Raw genomic sequence first — 22,255 nt, 5'->3', positions numbered from 1 at the left:
AACAGAGTCCCGGAATGAAGTCTTCTGGTTCTTTGTCCAGCAAAAAAGCCGCGGGATTCTGAACCCCCGCCTCCCTCTCCCACGTCCTTCCTGCATCCAACCTCGGAGTGTGGGAACTTGACCCCGATCCCCACTTTCCCTGCGGTGCTGAGGCTCTCTGACCCCTTCCAAGCCCCTGCACTGCCTTCCTGGCTCCACATCCCCTTCCCCGCTTGAGGAATGCTCGCCTCGGGCAGAGGAGGGGGAGGAGGAGCTCGTGAACAGCGGACGTGGATCCCTGTATTCTAAACGCTCCCGCGACGCCGGCAGCCGCGGGGAGGGGTTTTTCCTGACATCATGTTACCACCCTCTGGACCTCTTGAGGAGGAGACACACAAAGGAGGACCTCAGAAGATGATCTCAGGGACTGGGTAGGTTCATATAGGAAGAGGCAGTCCTTGAGGTAGGTGTAGTGAACACCTGAAATATCAGTGCTAAGTGTTGTTTGTCCAGATGGAATCATGTATGGCTTTAACTAAAGATGAAAAGAGAAGAAGCTAGTTCAGTTCATGAACAACAAAACCTGGGCTTCCTTCTCAAGGAAAGGTGGAACAGCACAGGAGGAAGGTTCCCATGTTCCTAGTTTGAGGCCTTTAGAGCACAGACTGAACATTGGGAAACAAAGGGGGGAAAGATCATTGTATTGGATAGGTCTTTGTGCAGCTGCTTGTTATGCGACTTTGACCAGTGATGCAGATCTGAGCATCTTTCCAGGCAGCCCTTCAGACTATCGGGGTAGCATTGTGGTCAGTGAGGGCACTGTTTTGCTTGTGAGGATCAGACGTACACAACGGGAGCTCCCCCCAAATGTCTTCAGCATATACTTGCCAGTGTGGTGTAGTGGTTAAGAGCAGTAGACTCGTAATCTGGGGAACAGGGTTCGTGTCTCCGCTCCTCCACATGCAGCTGCTGGGTGACCTTGGGCTAGTCACACTTCTTTGAAGTCTCTCAGCCCCACTCACCTCACAGAGTGTTTGTTGTGGGGGAGGAAGGGAAAGGAGAATGTTAGCTGCTTTGAGACTCCTTCGGGTAGTGATAAAGCGGGATATCAAATCCAAACTCCTCCTCTTCTTCTTCTTCTTCTTCTTCTTCTTCTTCTTCTTCTTCTTCTTCTTTCCCCACCACTCTTTCCTTCCATTCTCGTCATGTTTATTAGATGCCTCACCAGTTCTCAGTGAGAAATTCAGTCTGTGTGTGATTAAGAAAGAAAAATGCAAAGGTGACTGTTCTGGCCTATAAGAATATCTACCTTGGGGCAATCCATTTCTTAGGCAAACCAAAATGTCACAAAATAGTGTGCTGGCTTTTGAGTTCCACAGAACAATTCATCAGTCTAAGTGGTAAACAAAGTGGGTGGAGGAACAATAGGCTGGTGGTATAGCCCTTTGTGTCTACATCTGGTCAGAGTCTGAAGATGGAGAATGAGAGGCCAAAGTCTAGACCAGGAGCATCAGAAGTTGCCTTGTACCAGCTGGGACCCATTGGTCCATTGCCTACACTGACTTACAGCAGCTCTCCAGGGTTTCTTCCCCAGGAAATGCAGGGATTAAAGCTGGGACCTTCTGCATTCAAGACACATGTTCTTCTACTCAGCTATGGCAACAATCTGGCTGAGGGCAGGACATGTAACACTGTCCACCAACACCTCATTGCCACCCTTCAGCATCTTCTGTCTGAGGCCACTGCCTCACTTTGCCTAATGATAGGACCGGCCCTGTTGAAATAAGGGTTTGTCAGGGGCCTTGGAGGTTACTGGTTGCAACAAGGCATATTGGGAAGAAGGAGCATATAATGGCAGGTCCCCCATCTCCTTGTGTGTGTTCCATGGCAGCTGAACGTGTGAATGGATTCCCAGTGCCAAACCTTCTCTTTGAAGTAGTGTGAAAGTTTTATCTGTGATGTTAGATGTGTGGAGACGTTGCCATCTTTGTGTAATGGGTGTGTGTGTGAGAAAGAGCAAATTCCGAAAGCTCCTTGCCTTCTCCTCAAATGCCTAAAATGAACCCCAAGCAATAAAATAAGGAGCTAAGGATTCTTGTTTTTTACCCCAAAAGCAAAAAAATAAAATAAAATTGGAAGAAGCCATTGTAAACCCACCATGACTCACAATGGCTAAAGTATGAATCACTAAACAAACAAGCCATCTATACTACAAAACCAACAGACGTATGTTTCGCTACCAAAGGATCCAGTATCCCAGCGATTGCGGTGCCACTGTCAGCCAGCTCTGCTAGATGTGAAATTGGCAGGAGGCAGACGCAGTGGAAAAGAGAGCAAAGCCGCAGCGTGATGTTAAGAGGGAAACCAGATGACCATCCCTGAAAGGCAAAGATTCCAGAATTCCAGCGAGAGGGAAAGCAAAGGCACATCGCAAGGCTGAATGGCAAACGGAGAAATTCTGGGCTGTGGAGGGAAGATGGTTATAATAACAGCTCTTACAAATCCTGGCATCCGACCAAGTATTTAAAGAGGAATTTAAGCTCACTGAGCATCTTGGATTCTTTCTTTGGTGTCTTTCCCCCCAAAGATACTTTTTCTTAGAAATTCCCTCGGATAACTTATGTGTGTCATATAAATAAAAATCTGCCGTCTTGGTTGTATAAGATGTGGAATCCATGAGAAATCCCAGTAAATGCCATGAGCCTGAAGTTTGGGCCTCCTTTGGGTGTAAGCCTTAGCGGCCAAACGGTGTTACTCACCTGGCTTCCCAATGCGGAATAAACCAAGTAGGGAAGGGGCAAGGTGGCAGGGAGGTTGGCGCAGTGGCAGAGCCCATATTACAGGGACCTCCCACCACCTTTCCTCCCTGCAGCCCAGGATGCTTTGCCACCAGCCATCACTGCCTCTTCCTCCTCCTCCTCTTCTGCTGCTGCCGCCGTGGCCTGAAGTGACTGGAGACAGTCCAGGGTAGTTCCAGTGCTGAATGAGGCTGGAGAGAGGAGCAGACGGCAGCGCAGGGGGAGGGGAATGGCCCTCATCCCCACCAAAGTTGTCCTTCAGAACATCTGCAAGGGCTCTTGTACTGGTGGGTGGGTGAGTTTCGCACAACAGAGCATCTCAGTACGGCAGTTGTGCTGGTAGAAATTCAAAATGCGACCGATTAAGCCATCTATCGCTCAACAAAGTAACCAGCAGCCTCTTGTGCAACGACATTCTGTCAGCAGAACAAACAGGGCTTCCCCCCCCCCCTCAGACAGAATCCAATGGAACTCAGTTCCAGCACTTGTCAGGTGGGCACCATGGCCATTATAAAAGAATAAGGGAGGTGTTCATGATGAGTTCTGGCACCTCTTTTTCTAGAAAAATAGCACTGGGAACAAGTATACCACTTAGTGACTTTAATTTAGCACTCCATTGGATGGCGGGGGCGGGGTGGGGTGGCGGCCCTCTTACTTGTTCCACCTCCCTCAGAAATTCAGAATAGTGATGGCCCAGGAGAGGACCTTCTCTGTGGCAGCCCCTTAGTTGTGGAACTCTCTCCCCACAGAGGTACATCTAGCTTCTTCACAATTCAGCTTTTGGTGAAGGCTGAAGACACACACCTCTCTCCTCTGGTGTTTGATGCCCGAGACGTGTGTTTTCAGAGCCCACCATATTCCTGTGACTGTAATCTGCTTTAATTCTTTTCAGTTCTGGATTTCAAATTGTTGCAATCCGCCCTGGGACTTATTGGTGAAGGGCAGGTGATACTACTTCTACTACTACAACCAGTGGCGTAGGAAGGTGGGGGCGTTGAGGGTGGCACACCCCCAGTTCCAGCCGGTTCCAGCCTGGAGGGGGGGTGACACTCGGCGCCACCACCCACCCACCCCCCGCGACTCCCAAGCCGCCGCCCGGCACCACTTCCATGCGGCGGCTTCTCGTGTGGCAACTCTCTGCTCGCACACTGCAGCCTTACGAGTTGCTGCACGGCCGGACTGCGCAAGTGCGGAATCCTGCACAGACTGCGCATGTGCGCACTTGCGCAGCCCGTCCCAGATGCCGAGCGTGAGCAACCACTGCTTGGATGGGCTGAGGCAGCCCGTCCGTGCGGCTGCTTGCGCCCGGCAGCCCGGACGGACTGCGCTCCATATTGCGCATGCGTTGTGAGGTCACAATGCACACACACTACGGAGCTGCACCTCGCCCCCGGGGGGTGCCCCCGCGTTTGCCACTCCGGGCGGCAAAGCGGCTCCATACGCCACTGACTACAACTACATTAGTTATGCAACCCCTGGAGGGCACCAGATTGAGGAATGCTGATTTAGAGGGATTTTGAGAGCGGAAGAGAGGTGGCTGGTCTTTTTCTTTGTGTCTGTGCATGTATAAAAGATCTGAGCAGGGTTTTCGGGGGCAGAAAGCCAAGAGTTACACATTTGGAGGAGGGGGGTTCAAATATAACCAAGGTAGTGGAAAGTCTAAAAAGAAGGAATCCAGATTCCCAAATTCCAAGGGAGGGGGTGGGAGACATAATTTGCACCGCTCCAAAATCCAGCCAGCACATTAGATCATCTTCTCTCTTCATTGTCTTTCCAGATCAGCAATTTGAGTTCATTCCTTCCTCATTAAGTGACCTTGGCTCTCCCCCACCCTTCAAAATAAGCCGCCTTTTCCTTTCAAAGTGAGCCCAGCCACAGTCTATTGGTATCTAACCAGGTTGCATTGGACAACGCCACTTGCTTTTTCTGTTGTTTTCATGTTGTAGCTACTGAAGTGGTCTGAGACATTTTTGACAGGTGTGCTGTCTGTTGAAACTTGCGTATAGAATGCAGACTCCACATACGTGCTGGTAACGTAAGGGCAAGCGTCAATGCAGGGGATTCTGACACAGGCCTGGATGGGTTGGAGTTGCCACTGGCATACAGCACAGAGATAAGAAACCAGAGTGACAATCCACTTGTATGGAGGAGGAACTTTGTGGCCCCTTATGATGTCCCAGTGTGGTGTAGTGGTTAAGAGCGGTAGACTCGTAATCTGGGGAACCGGGTTCGTGTCTCCACTCCTCCACATGCAGCTGCTGGGTGACCTTGGTCTAGTAGTCACACTTCTCTGAAGTCTCTCAGCCCCACTCACCTCACAGAGTGTTTGTTGTGGGGGAGGAAGGGAAAGGAGAATGTTAGCTGGTTTGAGACTCCTTCGGGTAGTGAAAAGTGGGATATCAAATCCAAACTCTTCTTCTTCTTCTTCTTCACCTGGGCAGAAGAGAGAGTTGCTCATATTTTTTAAAAAATGGAGAAATCCAGGACTTTAGCATGGCTGTGAGCAGGCAGCAGCCTGTTGTGTCCTGCCCCCGAACATAGGAAGCTGCCTTATACTGCATCAGACCCAGAGGTCCATCTAGCTCAGTGTTGTTAACTTTTTTTAAAACCTTGATTAACATTGTTAACAACCCCAAAGTGCAGTAACAGGGTATTACATCATACCTTATACAAAACCAACAAACAGTTACTATTAAGAAATAGAAATGGTGACACACCAATAAAATCAAGACATCCCCATTTTCTCAGCTGGTGTGGATGGTGAATGCTGAGCATCTAAAAGCAGCCTGGATCCACCATTCCCCTGGAAACACATAGTTCATGTGTATTTTCTCTCTCTGCAATAGCCAAAGTCCATAAGTTCTTATACCACAAAGACAGATGTGGTTTTTCAAGGTTTTCCATCCCTGGGCTATTGAAATCCTAGTTGCATCTCACTCACATCCATGTCCCAAGTTCTGCAGAGTGACAAGCTTTCATGCTGCCCATCCACATATTCAGTAATGTCAGTTGTGGGGAAGCCCGAACAGGTGACTTAGATATTTCTTGATATACTTGGGACCAGATTAACGAAACCCGAGGCCATTCCTGTTATGTATTGAAGTTCTCACCCTAGGCCACTAGGTGTGTGTGTATATAGTTCATTCTGCTGCAGTTCTCACTCAGGTCCGCACATGCAAATGAGGGATTGAAAGTGACGTTCAGGGATTGGGTAACTACAGAAAGTTGTTACTGTTGCTTGTAGCTGAGTTCTATATAAGCAGGCTGCTGAGCCCTTCAGTTCTGTTCTGTTCCAGCCTGAGAATAAACAGAGCTGCTTGGAGAATCACTGTGTCGTCTGATATGTCCACCCACTATTTAATAATTCCCACTGAAGAATGTTTTATCCAAATTCAGTATTAATCTGAGGTATGTTCAGGGTCTCTGAAACACTGTCCCATGAAAGATGGAGAAAGCTAGTTTTCTGCTGCTTTGGAGGGTAGGACACGAACCAATGGATTTGAGTTACAAGAAATATTCCGACTAAACATCAGGAAGAACTTTCTGGCAGTAAGAGCCATTCAACAGTGGAACGGACTCTCTCGGAAGGTGGCAGACTCGCCTTGATTAGAGGTTTTAAAACAGGGTTGATAGTAACCTGTCAGGGAATCTTTACCTGTGATTCCTGCATTGCAGGGAGTTGGATTAGATGACTCTTAGGGACCCTTCCAATTCTACAGTTCTATGATTCTGTGATGCCATATAATCAGAAATAAGATGGCATATTTATTCAGACAGCTTTTTTGTCCTCATTCTTGGGGTTTCCTAGTGTTGCAAGTAGAGGCGTAGGAAGGTCAGGTGGTACGTGGTGCGGAAAATTTCTTGTCACCCCCCCCCCATTGACACACACACCCCGCAAAAATGGTTTTACGTTATTTCATATTTTCTTACAAAGGAATAATAACAAGTAATAATAATAATAATAATAATAAACTTTTATTTATATCCTGCCCTCCCTGGCCGAAGTCGGGCTCAGGGTGGCTAACATCAGATAGATAACATTGGTATAAAATCAAACAATAATTAAATTACATCCTAAAAACATCTCAAAATCAAATTACATCCTAAAAACATCTCAAAACCCTAACCCTGTGGCTTTCCACAGGGTTAGGGTTGGGAACAGTAAGTGCTCCACTGAACTGAAATTTCAGCCTTCACGACATAGGAAAACAGCCAAGTAAACAGCTATTTTGGTGGAGGAGGGTCAAGATATTAACCGATATGCATGAAATTTCATATATAGCTATATAATCCCTAGTATAGTAAAATAAGACCTTTGGAGTAGGCATTTTTTTTAAAAAAGTTTTTTATGAACCGCCCTAGTAGGGCAGTAATTGTTCCTTGATCATTTGTCACCTCCTCCATTATGGAACATGGGGCGGTGCGCCCCCTACCCCCCCCCCCTTGCTATGCCCCTGGTTGCAGGCAGAAGATCTACTGAATATCTTTTGGGGGAAGGAGTGGGGCTGAGCAGCTGAAACTCACTCAACCTAAATGGAAGCAGGTCTCCCACCTAACCTAGCATCAATCTGGGTTACGAGGGTGGCTCTTGGTGGATCACTGGCCCAAAACCATTGGACTGAGTTTTATAGATCAGGCCTTCAGCTCTCACAGGGCTCGTCTCATTTCCTTTCTCCCAGCCCAACCTTTCTTTTCTCTGACAGTGCCATTAACTTGGATTTCCTCTTCCCCCGATGATCCTGCCCGCCTGCAGCTCCAGGAAAAGGAAGAGTCTGCCTGGCTTCCTCTCCTCTCCTTGAGCCTCTGCTGCACATGTGTGTTTCCAAACGCTGACGTGACCATTTTCTAATTCTGAAAGATCATCTTTTAAAAATAAAAAAGTACAACCTAATTGCATACTTTACCCTCAGATATTTTGCAACAGCCCATTTTTCATCCTGAAAAGAAATGGCATCTCCTCATGAGAGCAAAGCAGGCGGTGAATATGAAACTCAGCCTGAACCCTGGAGGGTGAAATGAGTTTTCATGTGCAAGGCTGGCCGGCCCTGATTTGATTACTGTTGCTGAAGTATGTGACAGCTGTCCAAGTCATGAGAGGCCTGTCCCCTTCCCCAAATGTGAGGCTTTTTTTTTTAAAGAGAAAAGGTGAATAAGAGGAAACATTTATGCATCTTTATAAAGCACACTGATGAATTGTGGAACTTGTTCCCACAGGAGACAGTAACATACCCTCCAACATTTCTCCGATGAAAATAGGAATGCCCTATTCCACAAAAACAACAACAATTTTATTATTTATAACCTGCCCATCTGACTTGTTTGCCCCGGTCACTGTGGGTGGCTTCCAATAGATATAAACACATACCGGTAAAAAAACAACTTTCATATACTGTACAGGGCTGCCTTCAGATAAGTACACAGTGGTACCTTGTTTTGAGTATGGGATCCGTTCTGGAGCCCCAGACGCTCGATGAAAGGGACGCTTGACAAAGTGCCACTCTGTGCATGCGCACAGAGCGGTTTGCCCTACTGTGCATGCGCGAGCTGCAAACCCGGAAGTAACCCATTCCAGTACTTCCAGGTTTGCCGTGGACGTTCACCGAAATAGACGCTCGACGGGGCGGAAGTTCGCGGAGGTATTACTGTATAGTTACTTATCTCCTTGGCTTGAGGGTCACATAACTTCATACCCTCCAACATTTCTCCAATGAAAACAGGGACGTCCTAAAGAAAGGCAGGACATTCTGGGATCAAATCAGAAACCAGAACAGCTTCTGTAAATCCGGGAGTGTCCCTGGAAAATAGGGACACTTGGAGGGTCTGCAGTAATGGCCACCAACTTGGATGGCCTTAAAATACGATGAGACAAGCTCCTGGAGGAGAAGGCTATCAATGGTTGCTAGCTAGGATGGCTGTGCTCTTCCCCCACAGTTTGAGGCAGTCATGTCTCTGTAGTTGCTGGAAACTACAGGAGGGGAGAGGGCTCTTGAGCTCATGTCCTGCTCGCTGGTTTCCCACAGGCATTCAGTTGGCCCCTGTGATAACAGGATGGATGATTAGATGGACCATTGAGCTGATCCAACAAGCTCTTATGTTCTACAAAGGCAACACAGAGACTGAGGGAGCAGGAAGCTGACAGGCATGGGCACCCCCACCTTGGACTGGTTGCAAGTAAGGAGGCAGGCAACTGGGGGCAGAGGGAGGCTGGTGGGGCTGTGCCCCCACTCTCCTGAAAGGACCAGCCCTCGCTGCCTAGCACTCTTCAGTGTGTGCATTACATCTCTAGGTCTCTTGTCTCTCTAATCCTTAAAATGGCACAGAGAGGCTTCATGGCTGAGCAGGAATCTCAAAGAGGCCCAAGCCTGCCCAAGAGCCGCAGGGCTCCCAGGCCTGTGTTGTTGGTTACCTCATGAGCTCGGAGGAGCTGGTGGCAAACCCTCCTATACTTTGGGTAATCACAGGAGCAGACATGACGTCCTCTGTCTTACTGTAATGTGAAAAAAAGGGAAAGGGACTCTGGGGAAGCCGCATCAAATCTGCTCTGAAGATTTATAGCAATAATTGTGCTGATCTGGAAAAGGAGTTAGTCATTTCCCCAGCTTTCTTGGCTGTCAGTCTTTGGTGGTCTGGCTTGCAAGTGGATGCACCAGTTTGGGGGTTGAGAGGGGGAGCAGGAGAAGAGGAAGGAGGTACATTCTTTTGAGGGGGGTAGGTAGAATAGACTATTATTATTATTATTATTAGGTTGCATCCAATGTTAGGCCTACTCAGAGTAGACCCATTGAAGTTAATGGACGCAACTAATTTCAGTGGGTCTACTCTCTACATAGGACTTAATTGGATACACCCCTTTATTATCTTAATGTTGTTATTTAATTTTTGTTGTTGCAACTTTTACACACATGAAAACATATCTGTGCAAAGAGAATGAGAAAAATGAACCTATAAACCAAATAAACAAGATAGGGTTAGCTATATGAATTGCACTGCCGCCCACCCCCACCCCCCAGTCTTGGTAGATGTTCAGGAGTGCAAAAACAAGTGGCGATTTTAGCCTCATTACTTGTTCAACACAGAATCGCATGGTCAAGGGCTTCTTGAACTACAGGTGGGGGAAGGGCCTATGTGGGCTTATATATATATATATATATATATATATATATATATATATATATATATATATATATATGTACAGGTATGCCTCCATGTGGAAGAATCTATGTTGCACATCAGATACGGTTTACAGAAGGGGAGCAGGCTGTATTTGCCTTTTGCATCAAAAGCAGCAAAGAGTCTTATGGCACCTTAACAACTAGCAAATTAATAATAAGGATGGTTGTAAATTCCTTTTATTTATTTTTAAAAATGATTTTAATTCTGTAACCCACCCAGGGAACTTAGAGTGGAAGGCTGATAATAATAATACTGTAATTTATAACAATTATTTAATTAATGAAGAATGAATGAATGAATGAATGAATGAATGAATGAATGAATTGCAGCATTAGCTTTCATGAAACACCGGCCTCTTCATCATGCATTCAGCATAATCCAGAGTTGCAGGGTCCCACATGGGTGGGATGGGGAGTTGTAAAAAAAAAGAAAAAGGTGAGTTGAGAGAGAAATGAAATGCAGGAAAGTTCAGAGAGTGATGTTTCCATGCTTTAACAGCAGCCATTCCCGAGGCTATGAAAGGGGCAGAATCGGGTCCTGCTTTTCAAAAGGATAATAAAATCTTTGTGAATCACCCTGCTGCCCTCCCAGCCCAGTTCAGCTCAGGACTTAATATTCTGCATAGGAAGGAACTCTAGAAATAACAAAGCATTGCCAGAACTGAACTGTTGTTCCTGAATTTGTTTCAAATTGTGGGAGCCAAAGAGATTTTCGACAGAATGCTCTCGCGCATAGTTTTCCCCACTCTGGAAATTCTGGATCGCCAAAGAAATTGGTTTTGTCTCCTGTTTGGTTTGTGGTTTATTGTCATTTCAGTGCTCACTGCAAACTACAGGTCCCATTGTATTCTCTCATGAAAGCAAAGGAGGATTCGTTGGCTTCCATAGACCTTCCTTCTGTAGTAAACACAACTGATATTTCCCATCGCATATGGACTTAATCATAGAATTATAGAATTGTAGCATTGGGGGGTACCCCCAAGGGTCATCTAGTCCAACCCCTGCAAAGCAGGAATCTCGGCTAAATCACACATGACAGGTGGTCATCCAATCTCTGCTGTCTTTTTAAAAAAATGATTTTATCATAAATGTATTGATTTTATCATAAACATATGGACACACCAAGACAGGGGTTGGCAAGGTTTTACCTGCCTGGGCTGGTCAAGTCCCACGGAGATCTCTCTGTGGGCCAAATCGCACACACACACACATGTGATTTCCGGTGTCTGGGCATGCGCAGATGCGATTTTCGACGTCTGCGTGTGTGCAGACAAGATTTCTGGTGCTGCAGAAGCGAGTCCCTGCACTGCGCCAGTTTAGCACAGTGTGCGGGGTCTCACTGAGTGGGTGGCTTGGTTAGGGGGCAACCCATGGACTGGTTGTGGCCCATGGGCTACAGACTGCTGACCCCTGCACTAAGACATAACCATACAAACAATAACAACTATACAGGAAGCATATTCAGTATAAAAAATTAATTACAGAGATGCAGTTACATGTAGTTAAGTTTTTAAGATGAGTCTCTATAGCCCAGCCACAATGAGGCGTGAATGTTAGGAGGAGTACTTATATGACTCTCCCTATTTATATATTCAGAAAAAATGGAGGCCTCTGTTTAAAAACATCCAATGAAGGAGAGTCCACCACCTTCTGAAGTAGGCCATTCCACTGTAGTTCACTCCACTACCAAACAGTCAGCTTGACATTGATACCAGGAAAAGTCCTAGAACAGATAATTAAACTGTTGGTCTATGAGCACTTAGAAAAAGAGGCTGTGATGATTAAAACCCAGCATGGGTTTCTCAAAAACAAGTCAGGGCCAGACAAATCTCATTTCTTTATCTGATAGAGTTACAAGCTTGGTGGATCAGGGGAATGCTGTAAATGTAGCAGAGTATCTTGATTTCAGTAAGGCTTTGGACAAAGTCCCCCATGATATTCTTGCGGGAAGCTGGTAAAAAGTGGGATAGACAAGATAACTGTTAGGTAGATTTGGAGCTTGTTGACTGACCAAACCCAAAGTGTGCTCACAAATGGTTCCTCATTATCCTGGGGGGAAATGACAAGTGGGGTGCCGCAGGGTTCTGTCCTGGGCCTAATGTTGTTCAACACTTTCATAAATGATTTGGACAAAGGAATTGAGGGAATGCTAATCAAATTTGCAGTTCACACAAAATTGAGATGGGTAACTAATGCCACAGAAGACAGAATCGGGATTCAATATGACCAAGGCAGAGTAGAGTGGTAATATGACTGGATGCTATACTTCCGTTGATGCAGCCTACAAATGCATTAGCTTTTTTTTGCTGCTGCACCACACTGCTGATTCATCAACCATTCTACGCAGTATTTTTCGTTCTGAAACACTGACATCATAATGCAACTCATGATTGCCTCCAATGGGTGTTTTTGGTTGGGTTTAGCAAAGCAGCCCTTATCAATGTATCATAACCCAATGTAGTTGGCACATGGGGCTGTGTGACTGTAGGAGCATTCCCCCAACTCTCTCCTCTCCAGATGTTTTGGACTACAAATCCCATCAACCCTTGCCAGCCTGTCTTGAAGAACCCATTTTATAGATCAGGTCCCACCCTCCCAAAGCAGTATAGAGAGATGATTCAAAGAAGCTTCCATATGCCAAGCAGTGAATTAAGAGATGCACTCCTCAGAAGATGCTATGTAATTAGAACGATCCCTTCCAAGCCCAAAGCCACAGTCACTGAGAACATCTGTTTAGATTACAGTTGTGTCAGATTTGGATGAGAGGGCTTGATTTAAAACAGGAAGAAAACACTCATTATGACTTGGGAAAAGAAAGCAAAGTCACCTCATTGCTTGTTGAAGATTAAAGAGAATATTTTTGTGGGGATTATCCCATTGGGGAAACATGTGTGGTTTTTTTAACCTACAGGATTTTCTAAGGAAAGGTATGAGCTGCGAGAATGCAACCAGCTAGAGCCACTTGGTAGAGCATCTGCTTTGCAATCAGACAGTCCCAGGTTCAATTCCTAATTTCACCAAGTAGGGGCCAGAAATGTCCCTTGTCAGAAACCCCGAAGAGCTGCTTCCAGTCAGCGTAGACAATACTGAACTAGATGGACCAATGGTCTGACTTGGTATAAGACAGCTTCCTGTGTTCCTGAGTTGCCAACAAAATGAGAAGAAAGGTCTTCCAGGAAATGTCATTGTATTTTGCACATCCTCTGCGGAAATACCTGTTTCATTCTTGATGTAAACAATTCAGTTAAAAAAAGAGATGCTTAAGCAGGGGTGAGGAGACCTTTGACCCTTCAGATGTTGCTAAACTACAACTCCCATCATCCCTGCCCGTGCTGCCTGCTGGGGCTGATGGGAGTTGCAGCCTGCAACATACAAAGACCCACAAGTTAGCAAACCCTGCTGCAGTCTACCAGCTGGAGGGCCACAGATTCTTAGAGCATGGAGTTGTAGTAACCAGGTGATACCATGGATGGGGCGGAAGGTGGAGCCAAATTGCAGTCTTCATGCCAGAGATGGGGTGGACAAATCCACCAATTCTGGTTTCTCTCGGTTTCTCTGTTTTCCAGTCTTAAGTCTAGTTTTTCACATTTCCACATCAGTTTGCAAATTACTGTTTTTAAAAAAACCCTCTTGAAAATTCATCAGCACTGTACTGCAAAATTCTCCTAATATATATGCAATTCCCTCTAAAATATGCATTTTTGTGTGGCATTTTCACCAATATATGCACTTTTGTGCACATTTTACCATTCTGTATGTATTTTGGTACACATTAATTGCCTGGAGAACTATACTGCAAAATGTAGAGAAGCGCAAATTTCAAAGGACAGCTGTGTTTCATTTTGCGTCCTGTATCAGAAAGTGTGAATTAGGTTGATTTGCATTTACGCGTGAACTGAATCAGATTTCTTCCCCATCCCTAAAATGCTTGCCTGCACCTGCTCATTCTTTATTAGAAATGAAATGCTGGTTTCCCCCATTCTGAAATGGAAACAACTGGGTCCTCATCCATCAATTCTGGCTTCTTTTCCCTATCAATATGAGCCTAGACATTGCCGGGCCTGAACAAGGAAAGGCTAATTTGTTTTCCACATGGCGTCGGTCTGGTTTCACAGGTGTTAGTTAGCACAGCTCAGACGTTGTTTGCTGACTCTGTGGTCATGGGGTGGCCTGCATAGCAACTCTTCCAAGCTTGTTTTCTCACAAGGCCTGTGGCTCTTTTCATCTTGCAAAACCCCAAAACCTCTTTCCCAAACCACAAACAGTTCCTTCACTAATAAGGCTGTAAAAAGTGGCAGGGAGGACCATGTTTCTGCATCTACCGACTTGGGAGCAATTGAAATCAGTAGGGCTCGATTCCAAGTAAGCAGGCATAAGCTTGGGCTCGATGCTCGGAGAGGGCCTGAGCTTGGAACTGGAGTGAAAAACCCCTAAACAATGGAAAATTGAACTACTTTGAGCTTGTAAGGGAAGAGAAAGTGGGAATTAAAAACAAAAGATGGCTACAAAGGAGAGCCACAATTATGACCTGTGTGATACATAGAATCATAGAATTGTAGAGTTGGAAAGGACCCAAGGGTCACATTTTGCATCTTTAGCTGTGATTCCTGCATTGCTGAGGGTGGACTAGATGACTCTTTGGGTTCCTTCCAACTCTTGAATTCTGTGATTCAGTTTCTGTACACTTAAAAAAAAAAATCACCTGAGACAGGCAATAGGATGACTACATGCTCCACTGCAATTGTGGGAGAGACAGCTGTAAGGGCTATTTCTAAAATTGATCATATGTTTAAGAAACAGTTTTATTTGATATATTATCCTGCAAGGAAACCTTTGCATGAATGTTTTACAGCAGCACCTGCATCCCTGTACTGATCTGAACACAGCAGGCACTTGTGGAAATGCAGGTTCAAGACCCCAAATCACAATGCTGTCTATTTTATTTTAGGGGAAAGCTGGCTGAGCAGGGGAGGGGTGCAGCAGGGGGTGGAATTGACTGAAAGTGATAAGCCCCTAATGTCCGTATTCAAATCCAGCCTATAAATGCAACAGAATATAACACCCTTCCCTGGAATTCTCTTTGCAACGCCCATTGGAAGAATTCCAATTTTTGCTCAAGTCTTGTGGATTTTTAGAGGGCCATTGCAAGAGAGCAGCCATGTTGTTCCATATCGCTGAAGAAAGAGGTATTGTACCAGAAAGGCTGGGGAGTGAATCCCTCACCCACACACCAGTGCACTTAATACTTACAATATTATTGTGTGTGTGTGTGTGTGTGTGTGTGTGTGTGTGTGCATCTCTCTCTCTCTCTCTCTCTCTCTCTCTCTCTCATCTATCTGTCTGTCTGTCTGTCTGTCTGTCTCCCACCTTTCTCCCAAGTTGGGATTCAGCTACAGCTTCCAACACTTACAATCATTACAAAACACAGATTTTAAAAAATCTAACTAGTTAAAAAAATAGTTAAAATACATCAGTTTAAGCACACAATACCCCAGTATATGCAATTTTGTACACATTGCTTGGTGGGAGAACTGTGTCGCAAAATTCAGAGAAGCTGCGAATTTCCAAGAACCATGTGAAATCAATAGCAGAGTGAAGATGACATATTGCTTCAGATAGTGTGAATTGGGTAAGTTCACCTTTAAATGGAAACTCGATTGAATCCAGGGGTGTATGTGTGTTGGCAACCCCCTCCTTTCCAACCAAACCCATTGAAACCCTCCTTGCGACCCACTCCCTTTCTCAGCACTCATTTGCTGCCCAGCCCCATCTTGAATAAATTAGCGGCTCCAGAGCTGCTGCTGGAGATTAACTGTTCCATTGATTGCAAAGAACGAGCTGATCTTGTGTTGTTTCATGTCTGCTTTTCCAAAAATACCCGTTTCTTTTTTCTCTCCCTGGTGTCTTTCACATTAATCATGCATATTTTGGGGGGAAATGGAATATATGTGTGTATTTTAAACATGTGTAACTGTATAGCTCTTTCCCCCATCGGTTTATTATTTCAGTGAGCAGCTGATTAGATGTAGAATCGAAATGCCAATGAAATTCAGGAGCTCTTTGCATTTTGGCTGCTGTTATTGTTCACTTCTGCCCGTGGCTCCAGGAACCAGGCCTATCTTCCTTTGTAGACAAAGGAATATTTAGGAATAAGTGACAGTTGCAAGATGGAGCAGACATCAATGAAATTTGCCCTGGAGGGCATAGATACCTTCTCCTCAGCCAGACACAGAACTTCAGCCTTTGACACATTGACACCATGCATTTAAAGTGCTTTGGTATCACTTTAAATACCTGGGAGCTGCAGTTTGTTAAGGGTGCTAATAGTTGTTAGGAGGTCCCTATTCACCTTGCAGAGCTACATTTCCTAGAGTTCCCTACAGACCTTCCCTGAGCATAGAGGCTGAAAATGGGTCCCTCCGGCTTCAAAGTCCAAAGAGCCAAAATAAGAGAAGTGGTTTTCATTCTCTGTCCGTTCATTGCATGCCACACAATGGCTGGAAAAAAAATAACCAGACCCAGCACAGCTGGTTTGGTTTTATGCTAGATATTTAAGACAAAACAGGGGGAAAACTACATTAATTCTGCAAAAAAGCGCTTTAAAACAGCCACGCTTTGATGCCTTGACAACAAACGAATCTGCTTTTGTATATCATCACTCTGAGGTGTCTAATTAGCAAGTGGGGTTTTGCAAATGAAAAGCTTTGCTGCAAGCAAGATTTGCTTGGAGGGTCTAGCAACCAGCTAGTAATTCACATCTCAAGCATACCACAAGTTTCCTTCAATGAATTCAGCCTATTCTCTGGCACTCAGATGCTCCTAAGTAGCCAATTACATCAGCCAGGTGAGCTCACTGGAAGGACTGATCCTGAAGCTAAGGCTCCAATACTTTAGCCACCTCATGAGAAGAGAAGACTCCCTGGAAAAGACCCTGATGCTGGGAAAGATGGAGGGCACAAGGAGAAGGGGACGACAGAGGATGAGATGGTTGGACGGTGTTCTTGAGGCTACCAACATGAGTCTGGCCAAACTGCGGGAGGCAGTAAAAGACAGGTGTGCCTGGCGTGCTCTGGTCCATGGGGTCACGAAGAGTCGGACACGACTGAACGACTGAACAACAACAACAACATTTCATATTAAGACCACTTGATAAGGTTTGCCTGAAAAGAAGTAAATAAATACCTCAAATAGACTGCTTTTTTGTTTGTTTGTGGTGAATACATACATTCACAATTAATGCATACGCTCACAATTAATAGCATCGTTAATTGTTCTACTTTTGGTAAGTTGGGTTGTTGTTTTTAAGTATTTTTCATCATCAGTTCATGTTTCTAGACCCTAAGAGTGTGGGAAGTAGGATTAGTGAGAGCACTTCTGACCAGGAGACAGACAATATCTGTGTTGTGTTGTGATTTTTCTGCCTTACATGGATTTGATTGATTGTGACATTTTATGGGACATTTTATGGTTTTCATATGCCACTTAGGGGCAAAAGAGCGTCTTATAAATATTGTGCTGATGATTATGGTTTCTAGGCAGTATCAGAAGCAGCAAGATATGGTATGGTATTTAATGAAGTTGTTCATTGGCATCTGCCTGTCTCGAGAGACAACGAAGTACGCCTCTGGGGATGAAGTCAAACCACTGCATTAATGAAGTAATTAAATAAACATTGATTGTTTAAATATTATTACTTTTCCCTTTGCTGTGTCAGTGTGGGGAACTGCTATATTCTTCCTCCACAGTCGGAGGCAATAATGCTTCTGTAACTAGTTGCTGGAAACCACGGGAGGTGAGAGGGCTCTTGTGCTCGGATCCTGATTACAGGTTTCCCTTAGGCATCTAGTTGGCCACTGTGAGAACAGGATGCTCTATTAGATGGGCCATTGGCCTGATCCAGTAGGCTCTATTTATGTTCTGACCTAGCATGAATTAGGGAACCCATAACAGGGAGCGAACTCTGGCCCAGAAGAAAGTTGCATTGAGAGGCCTACTCATGATAATGAAAGGAAACTTAGCATGTCTCTTAAAACAGTGATGATCCAACAGCCACCTATGCAGAGTCTTCTCCTCTCCTGCAGGGCCCTTCATTTCAAGAGCGAATGGATTGGATATCCAACAGCGTTCTGTGGTTGCCTCTAGAATTTTAATAATGCTGCCTAAGCAAGCCTAAACTTCTCCCACCCAATTCCAGAGGCATCACAATTCCAAAGCTATATAAAGCATTAAAAAGTGAGTCATTCGAGCTTAGAGCTATGGAGGAAACCAAAACCTATAACAGTCATGAGAATGAAGGAGGCAAAGTCCTAAAATGAAAGGAAGCCACATAATTATTTTTTTCTTTCTTGGACAATGACACATTGCTTTCCATTGGGGTTGAACTTTAAGTTTTTAAAGAGCGGTGAAGATTGAGCCTCATGGAAACTTGGCATCCATGGAAATATTTCCCCAGTTACTTTGAAGGTGGAGATGGGGATTAGCTGCTGCAGATGTCAGAGCCTTGACAACTGCTTTTGAGGAGTTCTCCATGAGGTGTGTCAACACGGTTTGTTGAAAACTTTATCTCTTCTCCTCCTTCATTAGCTGGCTGGACGTCCTGTTTGCAATTCGAAAATAAGATGCTCGGTTCAGTTGCTACCTTTGTAGCCCAGTGTTGATGTTGGGATTGGGTTGAAAGCAAGCGCATTTTGATTTTTGCTTCTGAGTACAAAGGAATCTATAATGCCAAGGCCTGTGGGGAATCTTTCCCGGAGGTTTGTCCTACGTCAGGACTGCATAATAATAATAATAATAATAATAATAATAATAATAATAATAATAATAGGGCAAGCTCAGTCTCAGAGATGAAACTGAGAAACAGTCAATCTATCAGTCCCTTCCCTGCAACACTCTTCTGGAAGCAGAGAGCCTGGACATTTCCAAAGGAAAGAGCTCCAGAAAAGCTACCTAGCTTGAGCATGGCTAGATCCAGAGGAACAGCTGGCGGTAGTCCCTCATAGATTCCAGATGTGTCACATCACTCCACACAGAGGGATATTTGGCAACCCCAATTGATTCCCTGCAACAACACCAAGTCCTTGGTAGGGCTTTTGCATGAATGATGGATGTATTCCAGTATTAGAGCCAGCCCTACCATTAGACAAAGTGAGTCAGCTGCCTAAGGCAGAAGATACTGAAGGGAAGAGAGTTGTAGGGCCAAACTGTGTGTGCCCTCCTTGCCCTAAGCTAGCCTGCTTCCACTGAGTGTGGTGGAGGACATAATAGAATCATAGAATTGTAGTTGACAACAACAACAACAACAACAACAACAACAACAACAACAACAATTGTAGAGCTGCAAGGAGCTCCAGTGGTCAATCCCCTGCAATGCCGGAATCACAGCTAAAGAATCCCTGACAAATGATCATGCAACCTCATCTTAAATACCTGCAATGGCCCACCTTCCTAGGTCGTCTGTTCCACTGTGAAACAGCTCTTACCCTTAGAAAGTTCTTCCTAATGTTAAGTATACCTGAAGGAGCATCTCCACCCCAATCGTTCAGCCCAAACATTGAGGTCCAGCGCTGAGGGCCTTCTGGCGGTTCCCTCACTGCGAGAAGTGAGGTTACAGGGAACTAGGCAGAGGGCCTTCTCGGTAGTGGCACCTGCCCTGTGGAACTCCCTCCCATCAGATGTCAAGGAAATAAACAACAAATAGACATCTGAAGACAGCCCTGTTTAGGGAAACTTTTAATGTTTGATGTTTTATTGTGTTTTAAATATTCTGTTGGGAGCCGCCCAGAATGGATTGGGAAACCCAACCAGATGGGTGGGGTACAAATAAATTTGTTGTTGTTGTTAAGTCAGAATATCTTTTCTTGTCATTTGAATCCACTGATTTGGGTCCTGCCCTCTGGAGCAGCGGGAAACAAGCTTGTTCCATATCTTGTCCTTTGTCTCAGGCAGCAAAATGCCTTATTTATTTATTTATTGAAATTATTAGACGCCTTTCACCTAACAGGTCTCACACTGAAGAACATTTATATATAAATACATTATAGAAAAGATAAGAAATCATATAAACATATAGCATATTAGAAAAAGCTGTGTGCCCCCCATATTAGAAAAATATGAGAAAAAGCAATGCGCCTTGCTTGCTCCTCTCCTGTCTCTCCCAGGGGACCAGCCTTGGGCCAGAACTCTCCAGTAGCATACAATGATGCGCTCTAGCAGCATGAAAAGCAGGTCAAGAGCAACAGAAGGCAGCACACTCCATGGGAAGCATTCAGCCAAACAAGGCCTGCCCAGCTTGTACAAGTCTACCCAACCCCGACAGGGTACCAATGGGTGGTACCTCATGTCCTTCTGGGTGGGGAGGAAATGCTTGACTGGATTCCAACCCCTGGTTCAGATCCCCCATCAAAGATAAGGGGGACCTTCCATCCAATCCACCATGTAATATATAAAGACCAACTCTGTTTCCAAGAAATTGCACTTCCTGCTCTGCACTGCGACTCTTTTTTAATCAGCTGATATATTTAGTCCCCAGACTCTCGACTCCTGCCAGATTTCGATCCGGGTGATTTGAAAAAGATCTCCATTCCAAACAGGAATTAGTCATTGTTTAGATTTCTTTATGATTCCCGGCTGCTGTGGGGTTCTGCTGGAGTTGAATGAACTCTGTCCTGCAATATTAAATGTGGTTGGGGGGCAGGGAATGCATCTAATCTCTTCTCTCATCCAAAAGTGACTGCAAGCATCCTCTACACTACGGCATGATGTGGTCTAGCAAGGCAATAGACAGTGTGTCCAAATATTGGAAGGTTTGGGGAGGCTGTTTGTTTCTTAAGGGGAATTGCACACTTAACTGGAATGAAGGTTCAGTGCAAGGATGGGGAACCTGTAGTCCTTCAGATGAACTTGGACTCTTGACTCTCATCAACCCAAGCCAGCGTGGCCAATAGTGATGATGGGCATTGTAGTCTGTCAACAGCTGGATTGCCACAGGTTCCCAGCATTGGCTTAGTGCATGGGCCTTATCCAGAGGTGCATACACAGCACACTTGAGATATTTATTATCTGTCCTCTACCAAACCCCGACAACGTATTTGCAGTTCACCTTGTTTTAAAATTAAAACCTTTTTTTGAGGGTGGGGACTAATGTGGCCCGTGGCCTGCAAGTTAGCCACCCCTGGTTATATCCAATGCTAGTTCTAATCAGAGAATACCCATTAGAATCAATGGGCATGACTACAATGATAGAATTGTAGAGTTAGAAGGGACCCTAGATAATTGTTATCCCTTCAATGCAGGAATCTCAGCTGTCTAAATCAGGCCCGTTGATTTCAATGGATTTTCCCTGAGTTGGCTACAATGCATTGCTATTTGGTGCAATACTTTCATGTATTTAATGTATCTGGATTACCAATGTTTTATGGCTGGTTCCCCCTTCCTTTATGATTTTATTGTCTAAATTATGCCAATGGGAAGGCTGAATGAATGAATGGTGTAATGTTTTGGGGGTTGGAGCAGACTGTAAGGAAATGGTGGTAATTGTAAGCAATTCCTATGCATACACTCAATTTGGAGGGTTTCTATGCTTGTTGTTGTTGTTGTTGTTACATATTTTTTAATAATGTAAGCTACAACTGACCATGAAGGACCAACAAAGACAATACAATCATGCAATGCTGCATCTTTTTATCAATTACAATTACCGGTATATGGTTGTATATTATCTTGGTGTTTGACATTCCAAAACGTCAGAAAAATACTCCATCGTTCTTCACTTTTTAAAAATAGTTGATCTTTATAAATTATTGTATGTCTGTTTGTTAGACAATTCAGTGATAAGGTTTTTCAGTGTTTGTGATCCAATGTGTGGTGTTCAGAAATGGCCAATAAAAGACCTCCTCCTTCCCCCACCACCCTCAATTTTTTGTTTCCCTCCAGGCTGGTGGTCGGAGCCCCTTATGAGACCAGTGGGCAACAGAAGACTGGAGATGTCTACAAGTGTTCGGTGAATGGTGAAACCAACAGCACCTGTTCCAAGCTCAATCTAGGTAAACCCATGGGATAAAATCTACCACCATGAGCATCTTTGCTGCATGTGCTGCACTGAAATTGCTAAGGGTCACTCAAATGCACATGTGTTTTCACATCCATAGCTACCAGTGACTTCTCTGAGTTGTGCATAGGTAAAAAAAGATTGCCACTAGGTCAGCTCTATTTTGTCTTTAAACTACCCTTATAGCCCTGGAACATTTTTCAGTGGGAAGTGAAACCAGCAGGCCTCCATGAAATGCCAATCTTGTTGGTTAACATGAT

The 22,255-nt window shown here is 44.8% G+C and overlaps 1 protein-coding gene across 1 annotated transcript in view; it reads left to right on the top strand.

Annotated features, from left to right (window-relative positions):
* Positions 1–22,255, top strand: part of ITGA11 (integrin subunit alpha 11) — an 86,690-nt gene that overhangs the window by 12,483 nt on the left and 51,952 nt on the right. The window contains exon 3 of the mRNA XM_033167500.1: positions 21,881–21,990. Coding sequence (XP_033023391.1) covers positions 21,881–21,990 — 110 coding nt within the window. The remainder of the gene's footprint in view (positions 1–21,880; positions 21,991–22,255) is intronic.

The sequence above is a fragment of the Lacerta agilis genome, chromosome 13 (genome assembly GCF_009819535.1).
Source record: "Lacerta agilis isolate rLacAgi1 chromosome 13, rLacAgi1.pri, whole genome shotgun sequence".
NCBI lineage: Eukaryota > Metazoa > Chordata > Lepidosauria > Squamata > Lacertidae > Lacerta > Lacerta agilis.
Note: the sequence above shows the minus strand (reverse complement) of the source record. Positions and strands in the feature narration are given on the sequence as shown.